The sequence below is a fragment of the Malurus melanocephalus genome, unplaced genomic scaffold, assembly GCF_030028575.1.
Source record: "Malurus melanocephalus ecotype Western Australia unplaced genomic scaffold, MMel_1.1 scaffold_692, whole genome shotgun sequence".
In the NCBI taxonomy this organism is placed as follows: Eukaryota; Metazoa; Chordata; class Aves; order Passeriformes; family Maluridae; genus Malurus; species Malurus melanocephalus.
In genome coordinates, this window is record NW_026623924.1 from 84,968 (window position 1) to 107,743 (window position 22,776).

General features: G+C 51.6%; 2 protein-coding genes across 5 annotated transcripts in view; both read left to right on the forward strand.

Annotated features, from left to right (window-relative positions):
* Positions 1-22,776, forward strand: part of ARHGEF9 (Cdc42 guanine nucleotide exchange factor 9) — a 212,034-nt gene that overhangs the window by 76,672 nt on the left and 112,586 nt on the right. The window contains exon 1 of one of the 4 annotated variants that reach the window (XM_057384218.1): positions 16,736-16,775. The exons of 2 other annotated variants lie outside the window; for them this stretch is intronic. In XM_057384218.1, coding sequence (XP_057240201.1) covers positions 16,767-16,775 — 9 coding nt within the window. In that variant the 5' untranslated portion in view covers positions 16,736-16,766. Of the gene's footprint in view, positions 1-16,735; positions 16,780-22,776 lie in introns of those variants that run through there. One more of the 4 variants, XM_057384217.1, reaches the window with a different exon arrangement.
* Positions 16,107-16,609, forward strand: LOC130584309 (uncharacterized). Its single transcript, XM_057384219.1, has one exon. It carries the CDS (start codon positions 16,416-16,418, stop codon positions 16,593-16,595), a length of 180 nt encoding a protein of 59 aa, XP_057240202.1. The 5' UTR covers positions 16,107-16,415; the 3' UTR covers positions 16,596-16,609.

Here is a 22,776-nt window from a genome sequence, read left to right on the forward strand (position 1 = left end):
CTGCTCATTCGGGGATTTGGCCGATCTTGGGACTTTCTTGCCTTTCAGCACCTTTGCAGGGAGCAAGAATTAACCTGGCAATTCTTGTTTTGTGTCGGAAATCAGCTTAGTGTAAACAAGGGCTAGGAAGTGAAACAGTGCAATATGAGCCTTATTGACAGGCCTGATCAACGGCTGGCAGGAGGAGAGAAACTGAGAGAATTGCTGCTTGTGTGGAACAATCCTCCACAAAACCTGACCTCCCCTCCTCCAGATCCACGTTCCCAATCAGAGCAACAGGCTGGGATGTGCCAGGAAAATCCCACTCCATTTGTGCTGCCAGGGTGTAACTTTGACCAAAGTGAGTGAGTTACTGTGATGATGCAGTGCGTAGTTTGAAGCTGATCTTGTCCTTAAGAGGGTCATTCTTGTATTCTCTGTGTGTGCTGACAGCAGTGCAGATCTCATTTAATAAAATTTAGAAAAACATTTACCCTTCAGTTACAGATAACCTTATCATTGCTCTGCTTTCAGTCCAAGTTTCTGAAAGAAGCAGTGTCTGTTCAGGATGCCTGTCTGTCTGTCACTTGTGCTTTCCCAGCTCTCTGCAGCCCCTGCAGCTTTTGAATTGGTGAGGTTGTGCTGGGTCTGACATCACAAACAGGTGAAGTACCTGTGAGCTCTGTGAATTCCAGGGCTGCTTGAAGTTGTGGCCATCACCTCGTGCAGGAGATGGGGCTCTCCCTGGAGAGGACACTGAGTGACAGCACATTCCAGAATGGCTGGCAGGGTCGGGATTATCCAACTGAAGTCCTCCTGTGGATGTAAATAACTTAACTGGTGTTTCTGTCCTTGGAAACTTAGGCAGAATTCCAGAGTTTGGACAGCTCTAAGCATTTTCCTCCTGACTCTTTTCTTTTGTCAGGCATCTCTGGGAATAGTGATGGCTATCAGTGCCCGAACAAAAGGTGATGGAATATGGCTTGATGTAACTGGAGCAGACTGTGTGGGGCCCCAGYGATGTAGAGATGCTGGGCAGCATCCCTTCAGTCCTGCCTGTACTTCTGCTCTGTCCCATTTCAATAAATAAGTGAAGACACCTAAGCTCTGATCCTGCTGAGTGGCACAGGACCAGCAGAAAGTGGCAGTCACGAGGAGCTGCGTGTTGTTCCCTGACTCAAAAATCTCCAGCTGCAGGAAAAATGTTCACTCCTCCAGAGGCCAGGAGCGGGAGATCCAAATGCCCTTCTGCCCTTGAGGCGTGGAGAAAAAACCCACTCAAACACAGCCCCAAGTCCTCTGCAACTGTACCTGAGGAGATTGTGGCTTCTCCCCAGATTTTTCAGGGTATTCTGTGTATGGATCTAGTGTCCCCAGAGTCCTGTCTGTATCCAGAGCACGCTGTCAGCCATTTCCCACCTTGCCTCCGTGGTTCAGACCTGCCCTCTCCTGTGTCTGAAGCCAGCTGCAGGTTCCGCTGCCACAGAGGGGATTTTGGGAATATTGGTGGGGCATTTTCCTGTACTCAGGGGTGTGTCAGTCCTGCTCCGGGCTGCCCCTTCCTGTGGGCACCGAGCCCCGGGATGGCGGCAGGGGCTGCGGCGGCCGCGCCACCTGCGCTGTGAGCGGCCTTGGCCCGCTGCTGCCAGCCCCATGTCCTGTCCCTGCCATGGGGAGAACCATGTCGACGTGCGTGTCCCAGCTGGAGGATCCGGGAGGATTCAGCCCCGTCTCCAGTTGGCTGTACACATCCCATATGCTGCCGCCGCCTCTTCTAACCAGCGCCAGACACAGCGATCTCCTCTCCCTCGACGTGGTGGGTGGCCGGATCGATGTGGGACGCTTAACGAGTGGATTTGCTTTCTTAACTGTGCAGCGGGGCTCTCGTTTCCTTGCTGTGGCCAGAAAGTCGGGGAAAGCAAGGGGAGCGGGCGGGGGATTAAGAGCCGGAGTGGGGAGCAGGGTGCCGGTGCTGGGGGAAGGATCACCCCGGGCAGGTGCCGCGCTTTACTGGGCTGGAGCTTTGCTTTCAGTGGGAAGGGGACTTTTCCTTCGTGTGTGCAGAGCAGAAGGAGAACCTACTGCCCTTTGAACGTCAGCAAATTCCCCAGCCCCTTGCTGAGCGCGGAGCATGTGCTGGCTCTGCAGATCTGGCGTCCTGCAGCGCCGGGGGCGAGGGTGACCGGCCACCGGCAGGAGGGCACGGGGTGCCAGGGGTGCTGGGYGCCTGCGGGGACCCTCCCCAAGTTCGCATAGGTCCCCCGTCCCTCCCCTCCCTTCCACTCCCCTCCCYTCCTGCAGAGTTTCAAAGCACGGCAGGGGAAAAAAAAGGACATCCCCCTCCCCTCAAATCCCTCGGTCCGTGACTGAAATAAATAAGCACAATCGCAGGTAGTGAGGAGGCTGCTAATAACGTGCTCCTGACAGGCACGGGATTGCCGGGCTGAGGGATGGCTGACTGAAAGCTCCAGGCTAGGGTGGGGGTGGGGGGCTTCTTTTTTTTCCTGCCAGCTCTCGCCAGGCAGTAGGGATTTTTTTTCCTTCCCCTCCCTGATAATAAGGACATCACCAGAAGCAAGATGCAGTGGCTAAGGGATGGAACAGGAATGGTGAGTTCAGGTAGCTATGTCTTTCTCTTTTCCTCTTATTGCAGTACTTTGACAGGGAAATGAACCTCCGTCCTATCTCCTGACTCCTCCTTTACTCCTTGTCCTTGAAACCATTGATCACTCTGTAGCCATTTTATAGACTCTGCATTCCCAAACTGCTGAGCAGAAGAAGAAATTAAAAGAAAGGAAGGAGGGTGGGCATGCCTCGGGGCGTGGGAGGGAGCGGCGCTCGGCACGGCTGGGGAGGGGGTTTCCGTAGGGCGAGCCGGTGGGTTGGTGGGGGGAAGCRGAGGGTTTTCCCGGTTCCCGCATGTGTGGGGTGTGCGGTGGGAGAGCACGGGCAGGAGAGCAGCGCCGGCACGGGGCTGGGTGCTGGCTGGGGCAGCCGGGACCTGTCAGATGTGCCCCTCCGCCCGATGATGAGTTGCGGTGCGGGGGGAGCCCAATGTGCTGCCGAGCCCGAGCATCCCTGCCTGCGCCTGCACCAGGCTGTCAGACACTCCTCCGGCGTGGGGAGCTTCGGCAGAGCCGCCTGAGCGCTGGCAGCTCTGCCTGAGGAGCCCAGATCCTGCCGCTGTGCGGCTGCCCTCGCTGGGCTCGCAGGGCTGCGTGTGCCGGGGGCAGCGGGCAACTTCCCCCAGCTCAGCAGGGCCCTCCGCCTCGTTCACAAACTTCCCCGGGAAGCGATGCGGTTGTTACCGAGATCTCCTCGCTAGCTCGCCCTCCTTGCACGGCTTGTCTGTGCGATGACATTTCCCCCTACCCCGGCTCTGGGCCGGGCTGGGCTTTGCAGGTGTTTTTGGATTTGTCCTTCCCTGAGCGTTTTCCACCCTGCGGGAGCCTCGGGCATCCCTGCGGGCTGGTCCGGGGCCGGAGCCGCTCCCGATCGGGCCGAGCTGGCGTCACCGGGCTCAGCCCCCGCGTTCCGGCTCCGGGGGGCACCGGCAGATGCTGCTGGCAGCGGGGAGGGAAGCGCAGGGATCGCTGCCCGTTCTCTCCGTGCCGCCCTGTGCAGCTCCCGTGCCCTCCATCCCCGCCCAGATCCTCACACAACCGGGGCTTGGGGGCTTTGTGCTCCCAAAAGGCTCAGGCGCTGCTGGAGGGGTGTAGGCAGCAGCCTGCAGCACCCAGCACCTTTGTTTAGGGTCCTGTTTAGGGCTTCTCTGCCACCCAGCAGCACTTAGGGGGCTTTGCTGCCACCTCCCACTGTCGGAGCACCCGAGGGGATGGGATTCCCTCCTCTGTTCCCCTTGTCCCGCACTTTGCCCCTCTCCGCCCGTGTCTAAGCAACACCAGTCGCTGTGTGCCGGTTCCCATTGTCAGGGAGAGCCGCGCTGCCACCCAAGTGATGCTGGGGAGCGGGATGTGGCTTTGCCTCCTGTCCCCTCTGCTCCCGGGTGGCTGCTGAGCTCCGCTGGGGAGGGGCTGGCTGCGGTGCAGGRCAAACTGCTTCTCTAATTGACACGGCACAAGTCTTGACACTTTYTTGCTCTCTCACCTTCCCAAATCCCTTCCTTACTGCCGGCAGGGAGACTGTTATTTTGTTCTCATTAGTCTAATCTTTGTTTTCTCTTCGAGAGAAATTACAGTGRTTGCTGTAGTAGTGAATAGCCCATAATATAAGATATTTTTCAGGGAAAGTTAAACTCCAGTGGTTGATTTTGAAACAGGTTCTACCCAGGAATTTCCCAATATTGCTCCTTCTAACAAGGGGAAAATGAAAGAGAGAGCTGTGGTTTCTATATTTTATATAGCAGTTCAACAGCCTCAGCAGGGTTTGGAGATACTCCACATATCTCCAGATGTCTGAAAATAAAAAAAACATTTCAAACCAGCAAAGTAAAAGTGAACCAAAGAAGATAAATCCAGCAGAGATCTCTGCAGTCCCTGGCGAGCCAGGAGCCTGTTTCCCTGGGGATGGGTGGCTGTGCTCTGAGGGTTTGGGGGCTCCTGCCCTTAGAGCACAGGGATATTGGGAGTCCCTCAGAGCCCAGGTCCTGCTGATGCTTGGTCCCTACAAATTCTGCTCCTTTAGCAAAACAAGATGTGTTGGTCCAGATGTCCTGGCCAAGTGCCAGTGTGGATAGCGATATTCCCTCTAATGCAGATTTTCACTGCTGTCCCCATTGGCAAGTTCCTTTAATTTCTAGTCCTTCAAATGTTGATCATTTGAGTTATTCCACACCAGGAGTAGCTTCATTTCAGCCGCTCAGTGGGAATATTATTATCTCAGTCTGCTGGCTAAAATGTACTATGGAGCTATCAAACAGCTCTGTTTACTCCTGAATGCAGGTTGGCTGCTCTGCTCACACAGCCTGCCATGCCGTGCAGAACCTCAGCCTTTCATGCAGAGCATCCCTGCACTCATTTCCATGGGCTCTGAGTCTCTCTTGTGGTTTTTCAGATGTCTTTTTGACTCCAGTGTTATTTCCTGTGTGTCTGCTAAAGACCAGCAATATACATTTATCCTGGCAGCATCCCTGCACTTTGTTCAGCTCAGGCACTTTGGTCACAACCTGGATTTTGGCCTGATTCCTCCTCAAGTTCTACACCACACTGATTTATTCAAAATGCTGTTTTCTCTTGTTCTCAGCTTGGGTTAAAGACTCAGATCTGCTCCCTCTGAGTTACTCATCTTTAAGAAGCGTGTCACTAATGCTTTACAAGTGATAGTACCTTTTGTTCTCGTGGCAGGTGGCTCTTTATTTCAAAATCARCCCCTAAACCCAAGCTGTTATTCCATAATATTAAGCTGTCGGAGCTTCTTTTCTTCCTCCTTTGCATGTGCTGCTTCCCATTTTTAAAACAATTAATCTTTTGCCAATTATGCTGGCATCCCACGGGGGTGTTTTCCATGCTTCATTGGTACCACGTCGCTAAACTCTCTAGGATCTGTTCCTAACCTAAAAAAATTCAACTAATTGTCATTGGGAGTGATGAGAATCAATCTGCACATCTGATCAGTGTGTGAGTACAATGATTATTTGGTTTGGCATTCTTCAGAGGGTATTGATCCAGCATGGTAATCACATGAGTTGGATTAAATCAGAACAAAATACAGCCTTTTCTGGAATAATTTTTTTATCTGACAAGGACAGAGTTTTTTTTCCCCAAGTCTTTGACTGTATTACAAATAACACAAGTGTGAATCTTCCATGGAATTTCCTCACATAGGGCCTCTCTCTGGGTTAATGTTGTGCCTGTGACAGTCCAGGTGAGTGCAGCCATCACCTTCAATAGACACAGCCCTAGACTTTTTTTCTTTATAGGTATAATTAAAGACATTTTGACAGTACCTGTTGTTCAAATATTTAAAATCAAGCTGCTGTTGATAAACTCMATTTCTCTCCTAGACAAAAAGTAAGCTCTTGTAAATCAGCACAACTTAAAATATGATGAAAATGAATTCAGGGAATCAAAGGGCCAAATGTTACAAGTAGTGGAGATGTCCCAGAGTAGGGCAGCTCAGCTGCCAGGGCCTTGCTTGCATTTTCCTCACTGATTCTTCTCCACTTGTAGACTGCAAATCACAGGATACTGAAAGTACAAAGTACTCTTTGCACTCCGTAATCCTAAAATTCTCAGTGTGGAGTCAGGAAAAGAGAAGTGGAAAAAAAGCAGTTTTGGTTTGACTTTCGTTTTTGGAAGTTTGCATAAGCAAATGCAGCTGGTGGAGAGAAGCAAGGCTGGGGCAGGATAGAAATAGGATCTTGTTAGGGGAATTAGGGGGAAATGGGACTGAAGAGGCCCAGAGCAGTTTTCCTGYGGAGATCAAAGGGAGCAGGGAGCACCAGCTGCTGCTGGAGCACATCCCAGGAAAGCTCCCAGGAAGCTGAGTGCTTTGGAGGTCCTGCAGAGGATGCTGCCCAGTCTCCATGCCCTGTGGCCTCAGCAGGAAGGGCTTTTCCATGGGAGAGTGGGAAGTTTGGAAGTTTGCCCCTGTTCATCTCGGGGTCTCCTGTCACCGGAGGCTGATGCTTGGCTTGCCTGAGTTCTGCCTGCACTGGAGAATTCTGTGTGTGCWGCAGTACCACAGAGCTCTCAAAGCTCAGAGTTCATCTCACCAAATGCATTTCTTTGTGGGATTTTTTTATTAYTTTTCATTTCACTSTCAGTTTGGGACTGCTGTAATCTTTCAGTTACAGCCTCCTATTARTGCTGCTATTCCAAATGTCCAGCTTAAGACAGAGCTGATGTTGTGGTAAATAAAAATACTGAGATAAATCCCTGATCCATGCTGGTGATTGTCATTGTGTCAGTCCCAGGAGGGGCTGGGAGCAGGCCTGGCTCCATTTCCATGGCTCTGGCTCCAGTTCCTCCCTGCTGGCTAAGGGACACCCYGATAACTCCTCTGTCTCTCGAGATACAGCATGGTGATCCATCAGGGATGTCTGGAAAACCCTGGGAGAGCAGTGCTGGGAGGGTGCCACAGGCATGGCAAGCAGGATTTCGTGGAGCTCTGAGCAGGCTGTGCTTGCTGGAAAACCACACACCCCATGTGGTCACCATGTCCATCTGTCCCTCCTGCTCAGGGCTGCAGTGTTTGAGCACCGCGGGCTTTGCAAAAACCACAACGGTTTTTTAACTGCCGAGAACCTGATTTCCTTGGATCTCATCAAAGGGTTTTTCTTTTTTTAAACACTTCTTGAAAAATCTCCGAAATGCTTCAAGCTGACATCTTAATGTATTTATGACATTAGCTGCTTCTGCTCTGGAATGGTTGCTCTGAATCTCTTTGAGCCTGGCTGTTATTTTGAACATGACTAATTCCCTCAGTGACTAAGCTCTTAGATAATAGGAGAAATTCATCAAGTTATCTCGGTCTCCAATAGTTTCTATTGTTATGAAAAGACTACTTATAAAAAAAATAAATAAAGATGCCTATTATGTAATGTGGGCAGGGAGAGGAAAGACAGGCATGGTTAGGGACTGGCTGAAGTGTATTATCTGGGAATGGCTGGAGTGCCAAATCCAGGAGCCAATTTCACAGCTCCAGTTTAGACTGGTAGGGGAGAGCGTGGATGAGAAATAAAGAGTTCCTTGTCTGGAGCTCTGGTGACTCCCACTGAACCCAAGGAGTTGTGTTCATGTCCAGAAATGTGTTCAGAGGGGATCCCAACACCTTTCTCTCCATTCTGCCCACTGCAGAATTCCCTGAATGGGACTGGAGAGGACATTGGGCATGCAGTGAATTGTGCCACACCTTCTCTGCCATGGCTGTTTACAGGTGGTACCTGAAACACTCCCAACTCCTGCAATGCCATACTCTGGGAAGCAGAGCAAACCTCAGCTCCATCCCGTTGGATTTTCCTGTTTGATCAACAGCATAGAGCTGCCAGCTGTGCTTGGAGCAGCCAGCACAACACCGGGCCCTTCCTGTGCCTGTGTGTGCAGCCATGGCAGGTAGCATTGTCCCTGTGATCCTGCACAGCGGGCTCTCTTTGGCACAGCCGGGTCCCTTTGGCACAGTGGGGTTTCTTTGGCACAGCTGGGGTCTCTTTGGCACAGCCAGTGTCCCCTTAGCACAGCCAGTGTCCCCTTGTCACACCTTGTCACGAGCTGTGGGAAGGCAGTGCTGGCCGTTCCTGGAAGGCAGCAGCCTGTGCTCACTCTCACTGCAAGGAACCCCACTGGGCTGGGATAGGGAATGGAGCCTACTGGCATTCACCTGCCTCAGCTGGAGAACGGGGGGGAAAAAACTAGGAAAAGGCTATAAACTTCTTTTTTTAATGCTGATATTGCTGATAAAATGAGTGCTCTATGTTCTATTCATACACCTACTGCTATCCATCTGGAATTCCTACTTCATTAGGTTGGCTTGCACTGTTTTCTTTATTAAAAGGGTGCCAGATTCAATAGGCTGTTCCCTCTYCTTTTTTTTTGGGCGGCAGAGAGARGGGGAGAGAATGATTTATATGAAACACATCCAATTCTCTGGGTTAATTTGTGTGAAGAACACGAGACCCGTGGGTCAGCTTCTTAATGAGATGGTTTTTCCTTTTCTTGGTGTCTTGACAAGGAGAAGCCCAGGGAAGCCAAGTGTCGCACGAGGGGGATGAGGAGGCTGCAGGGAGCTCTGGGCCATTGCTTCTCGTCCCCATTCCCTTGCAGGAAGCAGAGCTGTGGCTCCTGCTCCCATCTGTGTCACCCAGGCAGGGACCCTGCCTACCCAGCCTGCCTGGCGTCTGGGTAATTCCACATTTCCCTCGCAGTGAGCTCAGGCTGACAGAGCAGCAGCAAAGAGTCGGAGAACAAGTCCTAAGGAGTGCACAGGATTTCAAATCCCTGAGCCTTTGTGTTTGCCTGGTGTCCTGGGGCAGGGCCTGGCTCTGCCTGGCCCATCTGGTGATGACATTTTCAGGGAATCAGCCTCATGCTGGAGAGCTGTTTCTTAACCATCCCCTTCTGCAGGGCCAGGCAGTGAAGGCACAGAGCAAGTGAATAAAAAAACTGGGATAAATCCTTGATTCTTGCTGATGATTGTCCTTGTTTCAGTCCAGGAGGGGCTGGAAAGTGGCCTGGCTCCATTTCCATGGCTCTGGCCCCAGTTCCTCCCTGYTGGATAAGGGACATGCCAAAAACTCCTCTGTCTCTCGAGATCCATCTGAACTTCTCTTTGTCCCCTGCTTTTCCCTCTGTGTGGTTTCTGGTTGCTGTTTGGTAGGTGCATCGTAGATCCTGCTGTTCCCATCCTTCCCAGCATCTTGCACTGCTCACTGCTGGACCTCCGTGGGTTGGGGCAGAGGGAATACTCTGCTGGGTTTGCTTTTTTTCCTGCATGGCAATTGGGATAGGTTGGATTTCACAGGACTTTCCTTCTTGTGGCAAAGCTGAAACGCACCCTTTGATGTTCATGCTGAGGRGTTTCCTTGTGCCTGTACAGCTGATTTTCTCCCCACTGGGGACATCAGCTCTGAATTTAGTAGGGTTTGGTTTTATTTTCTAGCAGGTAATAATATTTTTTTCACTCACCACTTTGTCCAGGCATGTGCTGATGTGAAGATTCTGCAATTTAATGTCAGATTTGAGAGCTCCTGTCAGAGTGCCTGGAGGGAGCACTTGTCTTCCCCCAAGGAAGGGACTTGGCTTGGATTTTTCTGCAGCTTGGGCTTTGCTTTCTTTACCTTTTTTCCAGGCTCAACAGTGAGCCCAGAAGCTGAGAAATAAAATCAAGGAGTAAAGGTCTCTGWGTTCCTTTATGCCAGGGATTGKTTTTTTTTTTTYYTTTTTTTTTCCAGACAGGGAGAGCTTACATAAGGTTGAAATGAGCATCTGAATTGGATGGGTCCTTTTAAACAGAACTTTGTTGGCCCCTGAAGTCTTTCTCTGTGACCAGGGTAATTGGTGTTACCACATGTGATTTCTGCTGCGTTTGAGGGGGGTTTATTTTCTTATTCAGCATTGGGAATCTGAGGATGCATCTCGAGCACAGGCTGGAGTGTGGAGCAGATGCAGGGAGAAGAGAAAGCACTTGCAACACGATTGCCAGGGGCAGGAGGTTTTAGTCTGTCTTAATGCTTTAAGTTCAAGTGCACTTAAAAATAGAAGATTTGTTGTTCTCCCTGCAATCCGGAGGAGCACAATGGGCTCAACCCCTCCAGACAGGCTCTGTGTGCCATTTCAGCACGGTCTGTACAAAGTTCGAGGAGCTGATTCCAGCGGGACATGGCTCTGAGCTCAGCCCGAGCTGGTGCAGCCCTGCAGGTGTGGGAGAGTGGCACAGCACAGCACAGCAGGGCAGGGCAGGACACTCAGGGACACACTGACCACTCTGGCATGCAGGGGACASCTGGCCAGGCTGCTCTGGAGCAGCGGTTGGGTACCTGCTGAGGTTATATTGGTTATTCCTCCCCTCACAGCACCACTCGGGTGCTTYAGTTCTTCATCAGAAGGAAGAGCACCCCCTGCTGAGCTGCTGGCTCTGTCTGGAGGAGGAACCAGCATTTGTTGAGATCKGCAGATGTGGCTGGAAACAGCCTTGGTTAGTATAGGATATTGTGCCATCCCTGCAAGTGTCCAGGGCCAGGTTGGACGGGGCTTGGAGCACCCTGGGATGGTGAAAGGTGCCCCTTGGGACCRGATGGGCTTTAAGGCCCTTTTCAACCCAAACCGTTCTGGGATTTTGTGATGTTTCTGTGTCGCTACTGCCCTTTGCCCACGGGGTTAAGGCTGTTCACCTGGCACATCTTCAGTTTGCACCAGGGCTGGTGCACAAGGACATCCCAGCCTCCCTGGCTTACTCATGGCTATTGTCTGGCTGTTAGTCTGAAATGAAAAGGGTGGAAAATCAATCTGTKCACTGGGGACACAGCTCTGCTGTGAATCACTTCTTGTTTTCTGAGGTGAAATTAGAACTGGGGAGGAAGGGGACAGAGTTCACCCTCTACAGCTTGCTTGAGCTCTGTGTGTCTCTGGAAATGTTTTTGTCAAGGGTTGAGTGGTGGAGGTCGGTGGGATGCTTCCCATCTTGGTGAAATTCTTGTTTTTCTTTTTCATGGAGTACTTGGAGCAGTGAGCCAGAGATGCTCAGGTCCTTCMCTGTGGCCTCAGAGCTTTGTGCAGCACTCTTGGCCAGGTGGTACTGCAGGTGGAGCTGAACTCAGCCTCCAGCAGTGCCCTGTGGACTCTCAACATTGCAGAATTRGCCTCAGAAACTTCCTGCTTCTCTTTCTGGGGCACTTGCTTCATGTACTCCTTCCCTGCTCTCTCCCACATCCACCTTCTCTCCCACTTCACTGCTTCACCAACTCTCAACTTGTGCAGTTCTTTAGAAAGAGGAAATCACTGGAAAAAAAGTCCCAAGATCATGTGGACAGGGAAGAAGCTTTCATTTAATTTCATTTCCATTTGAGGGATGGAGTGGACAGGCAACAGCTGTGGGTGACTGGAAAGTTAATTTTTAACTGCTGAAATCAGCTCACTGAGTCCAAGCCTTTACAAATATTCCTCCATTTTTCAGTTTGGATAAGGAATTTTCAGGTTTGGGGATTTTTAAAGCTTTCCATGAAGCCATTCTATAAACATGAAAGGTTATGGAGATTCTCGTGGAAAAGTCTGCCCTTTGCAGCAGTTCTGCAGCTTGTAGGCTTCCCATCTGGCCCAGGATGGAAAAGAGGGCTCTGTCAGATACACTGTGAAGAGAAAGGAAAAAGAGGCAACTCCCAGCTTAAGGAAATCCTCCTTTTTGGAAACAGCAAATCGTAATCTCACTGGCCTTTAATCTCTGAAACCCTGAGCTTAATTCCTGCCTAAATTTAGACAAAAAATAATTTAATGGTTTTCTTATAATCTCTRATGGAGCCCATGAGTCACCCCCACATGGTGTCCCACGTCACAGCAGTGGCCCTAAGTGCCTGGCACAGGAGACTGGCAATGGAGGAGCAGGTGCCCACACATCCCTGGGTACTGCTGCTGTCTGTTCCTTTTTGGGGGGCAGTGTTAATTCAACTGGAAAGTTTAAACTTCCTCCCTGGTGCCATATAGGTCTGGGATGGGGCTTGTGCTCCAAGAGGGAATGTGAAACAACTGAAGCAGTTTGCAACTTTCAGTCACCAGCAGTGTTTGCCCCTTGGCCATGGATTTCATCCTTCCACACCGATTTTATTCCCACTCAGAATCACAAACCAAGCTGATCTGTTTGAAATTTTCCCAGATTCACCAAGAGACTTATCTCCTCTGGCAAAGGATAGCAAGTTTGGGGTCCTCCTGTCACATCCCAGAGCTCATCCACACCATTCCCTACAGCGGCATGGTCAGAATTCACTGGGTCTGCACTGAGTTTAGTGCCTCATTTTCCCAGTTAATGGAAGGTGGAGCTGATGTGTTGGGAAAACACAGATACCTCTGCATGTCCAGGAGTGGAGGTTGTTAATCTGCACAGGGATCTCCGGCAGGACAGGGAATTGGAGCTGAAGCAACAAACAGCCCCACACCCCTGGCTGTCCAGCCAGCTCATATGGGRACCACAGACCTGTCCTTGCAGGGAGAATCCAGGACCTGTAAGCATTYAAATCCCAGATCCTGGCTGCTGAGTTGGAGCTGTGTTTGTTGAGCTGCAAGGAGTGGGATGTGCTAATTACTGGAGACATCCATTGGAGGGAGACGTGGTCACAAGGCTGAGCCTGGTGCGTTCCGCATGGAAGGATTTGGCATCACCCGCTTCCTTGGCTTGCCCCCCAAATTGCCGTGTTGTAATTCATGTCAGAATAGGGCCCCTCTGTCTGTCTGTTMTTTGGGAGTGCAGAATTCTCTGTTTCCGATCTGTGTGTCAGATTGATGCAGGTACAAAGCTGTAGGGATGTGATGAGAGTGCGAACCCCGGCTCCTTCCCTGATTGCTGTCCCTCCGGAGAGGTGCTGAAATTACAATTTCCTTYCTCATCCAGCGCAAGCCCTCGCTGATCCTGCATCACAAACTGTGCTGGCCGAAGCTATTGGAGTGTCAGGGCATGTTCTGTGCAGAGAGGGACGTGGTGTTTTATGTAACTGGTACAAATCTTCCCTTCTCATTCCCGGYTTCGCTCTGTACAGAAGGTTAGACCGAACTTCCCAGAAAGCATTCCGTGAAGTTAAACTTTGCTGTGGTTTTATATAAACCCCTGCCGTGTAGGTGTGCTTTATCAGAAACGCTTCGAAGAGAAGGTCCCATCCATTTTCATAGTAAAATTAGCATTTAGTGCACGCAGAAAGCATGGGAAATTATATAAAGCAGCAAGTACTATTGGGAATACTGTGAATATCATTGAAATAGAAGCTTCTGTGCAGTAAATGTGTCTGTGCGGCTCACTCTCGGTGGCTGTTACACACACAGCTTCCTCTGGAGCCCCGAGCCTGGCTGTGGGTGAGGTGAGGCACCCGGTGCTTTGCTGCCTGACCTTCGGGGTGCTCGCTCTGGGTGTGGCCCGGSCAGGGGATGCTGCGGCTGCGCCTCCCGGGATGCAGCACCCCCGGGCTCTCCAGGCCCCCGGCAGCACTGGGGTCCCCACAGCCCCGGTGGCTCCTGGCACAGCCGTGGTGGGGTTTTGGGGACCCACAGCCGGCGGCAGCTCAGCAGGGGCTGGCTCTGTGCCTCCGTTCSAGCTCCGTGCCCTCCCCTGCGCTCTGAGTGGCTCCGCTGCTGCAGAACGCCTGCCCCTGCCCTGCCCGCTCCGTGCCGGCGCTGAAACCCTCCGGTTCCCTCCGGAAGTGCCCAGTGAGCATGTGTSAGTGTTCACCTTTGTTCTGGAGCGTTCCCGGGCCTCTGCTGCTCCCCCTGCCCCTCTTCTGCTCCCCTCTGTGTGCGAAGGCGCAGGGGAGGCTGCCTGGAGACYGCGCTGTGCTGCCCGGTCTGGGCGGACAGAGGACACAGCCGGGGATGGGCTGTGCCTGCTGCCCTGGGGAGCAGCACAGCATCTCCACTGGCCTTCCTCTGACATCTCCTCCGGGCTCCAGACMCAGCCTCCCTCCGTGCTCACTGCAGTTTAGAGGAGAAGATAAACCGGCCATAAAATCTCTCTAAATTTGGGCTGGTTTACATTTTTGGAGAAGTCATTGTTGCTTGTGAGACTGAAACTGGGATTTCCTGGCTGTTTTTGTAAGTTCAGGTTTATGTTTTGGAAAATTGCCTGTGTTGTTTTGGGAAAGGATGGTAGCAATAATAATAAATATTCCACATATATTACATGTTGGAAATAAACGATCTCTGAGGTCCCTTCCAACCTGAATCATTCTATGATTCTGTTTTTGCCATTCTGATTAGTCTAAAATTACATCAGACAGACTGRCTAGCCTAAAAATGGCTCCTTGATAGGAAATCTGGGGATGAGGCAGATCCATCCCCTGAATCCAGCCTGGCACGTGTGCTAACAGGGCAGCCTGGGGCAGCTTTAAAGCAGCTTCTTGTGAATACACAGTGAAAAAGAGCTTTTCAGTGTCCTCTGAGTAAGAAACTCCTTGCTTGAACAGAGTAGGGGCCTCAGAGGCTGGAGGGAGCTTCTGCCTGACACTTACACCCAAAATAAAMCCCCTAATGCACCCAAGCTGTTCTTGTTTCTAACACTGCTCAACACAATCCACCCACCCTCAGCATCGACGAGCACATCCTGGCCCACACATGCTCCAGAGCTGGTCAGAAATGAGGAGCGTGGTGCTGCCTGAGGGTTGGTGTGGCACAGACCAGTGGGGCACAGTGGAGGCCTGGGAGGAGATCCTGTGGAGACCCTGACATGCTCTGTCTTTCCATGTTTGGGGTGGATACAAGAGCTGCCYTTTTTTGAGGGAGSGTTCTGGSAAAGGAAGAAAATGAAAATAAGCCYTGCAGTCAACAGCTGGATGTTGGTGTGAGTGGTGAGCTGGGGTAGGAACATGACCCCCTACCCCTTCCCCAAATGCTGGAGCGCTGGAAGGGATGTTGTGCTGGCACAACAGGCTGCCCCTTGGTGCTGAAGCTGAGGTCAAAACATGAAGCTGGCCAGGTTTAACCGTTGAAGTCCCCCCACACTCTCCCTCTTTGTTGCTGGAGAACAAACGAGGCGCTCGTTCGGTGCCCGCTGGCCTCATGTCTGTGCGGGAACGTTCGGAGGCGCAGCTTTCCTGGAAGGTGCCGTGCTCAGCCCCCGGATGCACATTTTAGTGCATTATGCATATGCATTGGCAGCATTTCTATATTTGTCTTTGTCTGGAAAATCATTTGCTTTTTCCAGCTGAGTGTATCTGGTTTGTGTGCATTGTGATGCCTCACTGAGGTAACTGCTTGTTCTGGGATCCAAGGTTGAAGTTTGGGATAGCACCTGGCACCTGGACCATAACCCTGAGTGTGTGTGCAATTTTAATGTAGGAATGAGCATTTCTGGCTGCTGCAGGAGGAATAAAGACACTCCATCTGTCCTCCCCCTCTTTTATGGGTCTCTGGCTGTAGACTGAAAATTCAGTTTAACCCGCAGATGGAGACAGCCAGTGCAGTGCTGAGAGGAGAGGTTATAGGGATTTGTGTGGGATGATTGTACACAGCTAAAACGTGATTCCCCCTCCCCAMTTCCCAGATTCCAGTCTCACAGCGAATTGCCAGGTTACCAAGGGTTGCCTGTACGTTATTTTGGCTGCTTTGCTCCTGCTCCCCTCCCAGGCTCTGGGGCTCAGGTGGCTCCTGTTTCCCAGGGAAGCTGGGTGCGGGCGGGGCGGCCGGAGCAGCCGCGTCCCGAGGCGGCGAGGAGCGGGATCGGCTGGGATCAGCTGGGATCGGCTGGGATCGGCTGGGATCAGCTGGGATCGGCTGGGATCGGCTGGGATCCGCCCCGGGAGCCGCCCCGGGAGCCGGCTGTCCGGAGCATCGGCGCTGCCGCAGGAGCGCGGGGCAGAGCCGCGGCTGCGTGGCGCTCGCTGTCACGGCGGGCGGAAGCCTCGCGTATTTATGGAGCCAGCGCTTCCTCCTGCGTTTGAGTGACAGGCAGGATGCCGTCGCTGCCTGGTCACTGGAGCTGATTAGTATGCGCCAGGGCCCGCCTCGCTCCGAGGGATGCAGCCGCAGCAGCTTGCAGAGCTGTCACACTCACACGGGCTCCGTATCTGCACTGGCTTGACGAATTAAAACGCGAGCCAGCCAGCGAGAGAGAGACCGGGAGAGAGAGGGGGGACGAGACAGAGAGAGAAGCTTGCAGACAGCGCTCGCTCTTTTCCTAAAGGAAGGATTTTGCATCCCAAGTGCTCACTGGTTGTGATGATGCTTCACTTAGCGGGCTCAGAATGAGCTAGAGACAGCAGATAGGGGAGAAACTAAAGGCAGAGCACAAAGCATTACGAACCAACCCAAAACCAGGAACAGTTTTCTCCTCTATTCTAGCATGGTGGATGTATGGACAGTCTTACAGAGCAGAGGTTGACTTCTCCAAATCTGCCAGCCCCACACCTCGAACACTACAGTGTTCTGCATTGCACCATGACCTTGGATGTTCAAACGGTGGTCGTTTTTGCAGTGATTGTGGTGCTATTGCTTGTGAATGTCATACTCATGTTCTTCCTGGGCACTCGTTAAATGGATTTTTTCTCCTGAGCTGTTGGGGGCTACTACTACCACTAGCAATTCAACAAGAGAGCACGAGCGGGAGAGAGAGAGAGAGAAAGGCGAGAGAGAGAGAGAAAGAGAGAGAGAGATTTCTTACTGAGGGGGGAAACGCGTTGAGCTTCAACATGGCCTCGCTGTGATATGTATGACGTTGGTATATTATCTCTCCCTAAATCTTTTGTCATGTCTTGTCTTTTAAGTATGCCTGTAAGTGTAGCTGCTTTTGCCGGGGTTTGAAATGTGATAAATAATAACAGTGCTCCAGTGCTCTGTGGTGTTGTGCTAGTGAGATAGAGCTGTGCTTCTTTAGGCAGAAGCAGAGTGGAAATGATGTGTCTGTGGTGAGCACTGGCTGTGTTGTTTTGCTTTCCTTTGGAATGGAGGCTCAAGTTAATAAGAAGTCATTTTGTGTGCGATTTCTAGCGAGAAGTTAATGTGCAATGTCTGTGAGAGTAACCATGTAGGTGCCAGGTGAGAGATGCCGGTGTGTGCAATGGAATCGAACTATGGATGTTTTTAAAGGGAGGGGGGGATGAGAAATCCTATTAAAGGATTAAATCTTTGCTAAAATAACATTCAGCCACAAAAAAAGAAACGGGAGAAAAAAAATTCTACTTACTGTATTTATCTGTGTTGCCTTGATGATCTGATTTGATTTCTCAAGATTCAGCCCCAAAGCCTCCAAATTCTATGTCCACATTGATGTAACCCAGCTCCTTTTTTTAGAGATCTGAGAGGCACTGAAACATAACCTGCTGGCTTTTTATTCTGGTTGTACGTGGTTTCTGTCTCGGCAAATTGGAAAGGAAAGATCAAAGGGAAAAAGGGCAATGCAAGCTTTGTTTTTCTTTGCTAAAGCAACAGATTCGGAGAGGTTGGGTTTTGCTTTGATTTTCTAGAAATCTGATTTTGGCTTGCTTTTCTTTCTTTCTTTCCTCTGTGTGTGTGTATATATCAAATTTTGGGGAATGTRTCTAAGAAAAATCTTTGCCCACCTCAAGGGTAACGAGCTTTTGAGATGGGTTGCTTTGCGTGACTTTATTTACATTGATTTTCTGGAAAATGAAGTGCTAAGTTGTATATTATGGGCTTGCTGGAACGGTGTCCAGTAGTTAGAGGTGCTTCTAGCCCGAAATTGCAATGTTTACAGCTTGGAAGCAGGGCTGGCTGGGGGCTCCAGAGGCAGCACGAGAAGTTTGGAGAGAATACGAAGGGAATGTCTGTAAAGTGATGCCTTTTCCTCTGAAAAATATGTCTCTGTTCTGTGCTTCTCTTAAAGGTCTTATGGATTTTTAAAAATATATTATTTCCTCCTCCAGAAAAATCAGAATTGCTTAAAACAAACCAAAGAATCAGTTTGAAAATGTTTTTGTCTCTTGCTGATGGCCACTACAATTTTATTACCGTGATAATTTAACAMATTTATGCTAATTCTGGCTATCTGGTATTTATCTGATGTCCTCTTAAAAAAAAGAGAATAGTGTAACTGATGTCTAAAGACAAAGCTGGAGGTTACAGATGGAGCCATGGGGTTATTTCCCCGTGAGGGTCCATCAGATGGGAGTTAAATGCTGAGCTGGGCTCAGGAACCGATGGCTTTTCCATGGTGGCATGATTGGAAACTGAGTTAAATCCGGCAAATTTGGCACTGTCAAAGTGCTTTTAGCTGTAAATAAAAGAGAAAAAAAAAWTCCCTGAGTCCCAGGATGAGAACAATCGTCCCCAAAAGCGTTATGGGGCAGTTACCTGTTTTCATGGGGAGAAATGCCAGGAGCCAGCGATACAAACCCAGGGAGATGCTCCGGTGCCTGCTGGCTCCCTTTCCCCCTCTTCACTTGTAGCTATCTGCAAGAGGTACCTGCTTCACTTCACAGCAGGCTGAGTCAATCTTCTCCTCTAAAAAAAACTGAGTAAATAAAATTGATGCTGAAGATGGTTTGGGTTGTTAAACAGCTCGAATGTGCTTGAATTGCCTGTTAGCCATCCTCTGGCATTAGTTTTAGAGGTTGCAGAGTCTCCTGTAAATGTAATAAATGAGCTGAGATCACCATGGAGAGGGAATCGATCAAACAGCAGCCAAAATCATCCTTTCAGGGGAGCAGCCGTGAGCGACAAAGGGATTTGGAGGAGTGAGGATGGAAAAATGAGAAAAAACCCAACCCCAAAACTGACCAGCGAGTTAATGTGGGATGTGGCTGTGCCTGAATGTTTATTTTCTCAGGGCTCTCTGGCACCAAGGTTTACCTTTCAATACGATTTCTACGAGGAATGCTCCGTACCTGATGCAGGTTCTTGGGTGCATTCCTTGATCCAGTGCTTGTCCTCCTGGGGGGATATTTAGGAATTGTGTGTGTTCTGTGGTGGATGTTCCTGCTGGCTCATTCCTGCGGTCCCCCTCTGGTTCCATCCCTGGGCTGGAGCGTGCTGAGGGTGCATGGGGAGGACGAGGGGTTGTGCACGCTCAGCTGCTGGGAGGGAGCGCCGGGAGCCGAGTTTTTTCCGTCACGCAACGTGCTTGAGAGAACTTGTGTGGTTTTATTACAGCTTTTTGCCTTTTATCCTCCCAAAGGCTGGTGCAGTTAAAGAAGGAAAGTTAACGCAGAGCAATATGAAAGTTGGCAGCAGCAAACTTCGTTATTGTAGCAGCACCTTGTTATCTCAGGCTTCCTGTCGGAATTTTGGGGGGAAAGCGAGGAAACAAGAGCTGAAAAAGTCAGCGAGCGCTGGGCTTGCTGCTTGTTCAGTTTGCTCTCTGTTTGCCACCCCAGGCCTCAGTGAGCACCTCTTCAGCCCGGTCTTGAGCCCCTGCCCCACCCCCAGGTTTGCAGTTTGGCAATTCCCAGGCATTCCTGGAGCCCCGAGCCCGGCAAACACCCCCATCCTGCTCAGCTAGGCCGCGGCGCCCCAGCCCATGGCAGGCATGGGAGATTTTTGGGGTGACAGTGCTCCCAGTCCCCACAGATCCCTGTGCCTGTGAGGACTGTCCCTGCCTCRTTCAGGGGTCGTTTGCACGCTGTGAAATATCGCTGGGAGTGGAGTTTTCCTTGTCCCGGGGCTCCGTGGGGCCATCCATGGCTGGTCACGCTCGGTTCCCTGGGGGTGCTCCGGCCCCGTGACTCCCCCTGGCTTTCTTCACGTCTGTGGGGATGTTCAAACCCAGGAGTGAGGCACAGCGATTGCTGCTTTAAAGGAATCAAAGCGCTGACCCTCTGGAAAATACGACCCCAAAGAAAAAAAAATAGGAATTTGTCTGCAAAAAGCGTATTTYTGATGCATACAATCTCTTGCAGTGCTTGCTGCTGTGTGTTTGCTGAGGCTGGGTGAGGGGAGACCTGCCTCGCTGTTGTCTGCTTAAGCAGGATTCAATGTTATTTGCCACAGGATTCATGAAAATGCCTCTGCCTGTATCATAGCAACCCTGTTTCCCACAGTCCATAAAAAGTCCGTTCCTCCTGAGCAGCAATCCTCCGTCTTAAAGACTCCGGCACCCTCCTCGGCRTGGGGAAAGGGTGAAGCCCCCCTCTCCAGGCGCTTCCCAGAAAGCTTACGTGTCGGGATGATCCCGGCTTGTCCTGCCCGCACGGCGGTTTTAATGCTCTTTCTTTAAGGCAGATAAAGTGCTTTCCTTTCAGCTTTCCAAAGGCTTCCTCCCCCACCCTGGCTATTTCCCACCTCTGTTTAAAACCTCACATGACAAGTGAAAGGGGATGGGACAGCTCAGAGGTCTGTGACGCGGTGGCTCTGCCCTGTCCTGCCATTTGGCTTTTCCCCCGGGATGGCAGCAGCRCAGCCCCGGCTTTGGCTTTGTGGTKCCTGAAGATCTGGCCCGATGCGAGCCCTTCTGGGGGAGTGCAGAGGTRCTTTCTCAGCCCGTAGATGACTGTTGTTAAGAGCTGCATGTTCACCTGACTCCTGCCCCCATCTGTTTGCATAATGTGGTTATATTTCTTTTTGGATCAGGTATTCAGTACACAGCCCAGCTGCTGTGTATAATGTCTGAAGGAAAATTGCCAAAAATTCATGTAAGTTTGTTTTGTTGGGGTTTTTTTTGTTTCTTTTTTTTATGGTTGCTTTAGTTTTAATTTGTCCTTTGAACCCCTGCTCTGTGTTGTCATTTCGTGTTGTCGTGGTGCCTGGTTTGTGTGTTCAGTGGGAGCCCGTGCTCCRTGTGCCGTGCCTGCTGCATGCATGTCCGTGGGTGCTGCTGTGCCGTGTCCGTGTGCTCCGTGTGGGAATGGTGCATCTCTCCAGGGGAGGGTCCTATGTTTTACATTTCCAGGGTGGATTTTCTCATCTGGGTGTGATGATTGTGCTCAGCGTGTCACTCTCTCCCAGTGAAATGCTGGGAGAGCTATTTTGGTAGAACGCAGGGATTTGTCTCGGAGCTGCGGAGCCTCCAATGAGGAAAAGTTGGGATGCTTGAGGAAAACTCCCGATGTTAATAATTGTGTAAGAATTGTCCTGTTTGAACTTGGTGCTTGTGCAGGGGCTCCATGGCTGGCAGAGGGTGGTTCTGCCGGGTCCTGGCTTTGCCCTGATTTAATGTGTGGCCTTGGGCACATCCCTTTGTTCCTTTGTTGCCTTGTGCCTCCTCTTTTCTATCTGGGATGGAGGAATGTCCCCCAGTCTGAGGTGTGGCCATGCCTGATGGCCTCCTGCGTGTCCCTTGTCTGTGGTGGTGTTCTGGCTGGCTGGGGGACAGTRGCAGTGCAGCTGGGGGCTGTGTGTGTGCCCACACTGGCCCAGTCTGCCTACCTGGGTTTTGCGTTTTGGAGCTGTTGCAGACGGCGAGAGCTGTAGTGATTGATGCTTCCCACTAAAAATAGATGCTCCTGGAGGAAGAGCTGCTGGAGGAGCYGTGATTTATTGCCTTTATTTTATTAGTTGTGGTTGAATTTCTTTCCTGAGTGGAAATGAGTCTTAATCTGCCAGCGCCCACAGAGGGCTTGTGTTGGCTCTAACCAGCAAAGGGCCCCGTGGCCTCCGCTCCTGATTTCTGGTTTTACTGGGAATTGYTCTGGCACCTTGATGGGGTGCTCACAGGGGCACTGAGTTCAGAGCAGGGACCCCCCGAGCTCTGCGGGTGGGGACTGTGCTGGGCAGCCTGAAAGTTTCACCGCCGGAATTGAAGGGAGTTTAGGGGGATGGAGCACRCAAGGATGGAAGGAATTAGGTCTGGGTTTCCACTGACTCTAGTTCATCCATAAGAATGTAATTTCATAGCAGTGTACTCTTTTGGGGTGTGACCCCTTGTGCTATCACAGAGTCGGGGAAACTGAGGCACATGGGGGTCTTAGAATGGCACATTTTGGGRTGGGGGTTAGTGGGGCTGGGAGCAGGATGTGCAGTCCGTCGGTGGGGGAGGGTGTTTGGCACGTGTTTGGGGTCTGGCTCTCTCATTTTTGTGCAGACCTTGCCGTGGGGAGGTGTCGGGGCCAGGCTGGTGCCCGGTGCCGCGCGCTGAGCCGCTCCCGTGTGGCGGAGGAAGCGTTTGGGGGGATTTCGGAGCCCCCAGCACGGCAGGCGCCGGGAGCAGCCGAGTGTGGCCGTGTCCATGTGAGGGGCCATGTGGTTCASCGCCTGCCCCTTCCTTTGCATCAGCTGAGACATATATAACACAACGTATGGGCTGCTGGCAGCCGGCGTGGGGCTATTTTCGGCTGCATCTGCGCCTCGCTGGAGCCGGGGCTGCGCTGAGCCCGCCCTGCTGGGCTCGGTCTGCAGGGATGAGCTGCTCCCCAGCCCTGTGCCCTCCTCCAGCACCTGTCCGGGATGGGCAGGGCAGGCAGGGACCCCGCGGTGCTGGGGACAGCCGGCAGCCCTGCCCCGGGTGCCGCGGAGGCAGAGCCGTCTCCATGGGGAGCATCACCCTTGTTAAAGCAGCCCTGCTCTTTGTTTTCCTCTTTTTATCCCTGGATAAAGCCCCCTCTGGATTTCTGGGCTGGTCAGTGAGATGGGATGGTGTCGCTGCCCCAGCACAGGCACGGCAGCCGTGTGTGCTCCTCTGTCCCGTCCTTGTGGAGCGAAGCTGACGCTGCCCGGCTGCCCGGGGCTCTGCTCTGCCGGGGGCACTGAGGCTGGAATGTCCTTCCTGCTCTTTCTGGCTGGAGAGCAGCGTGCCTGGCTATCCTACTGCCTCCCGGGGTCTCTG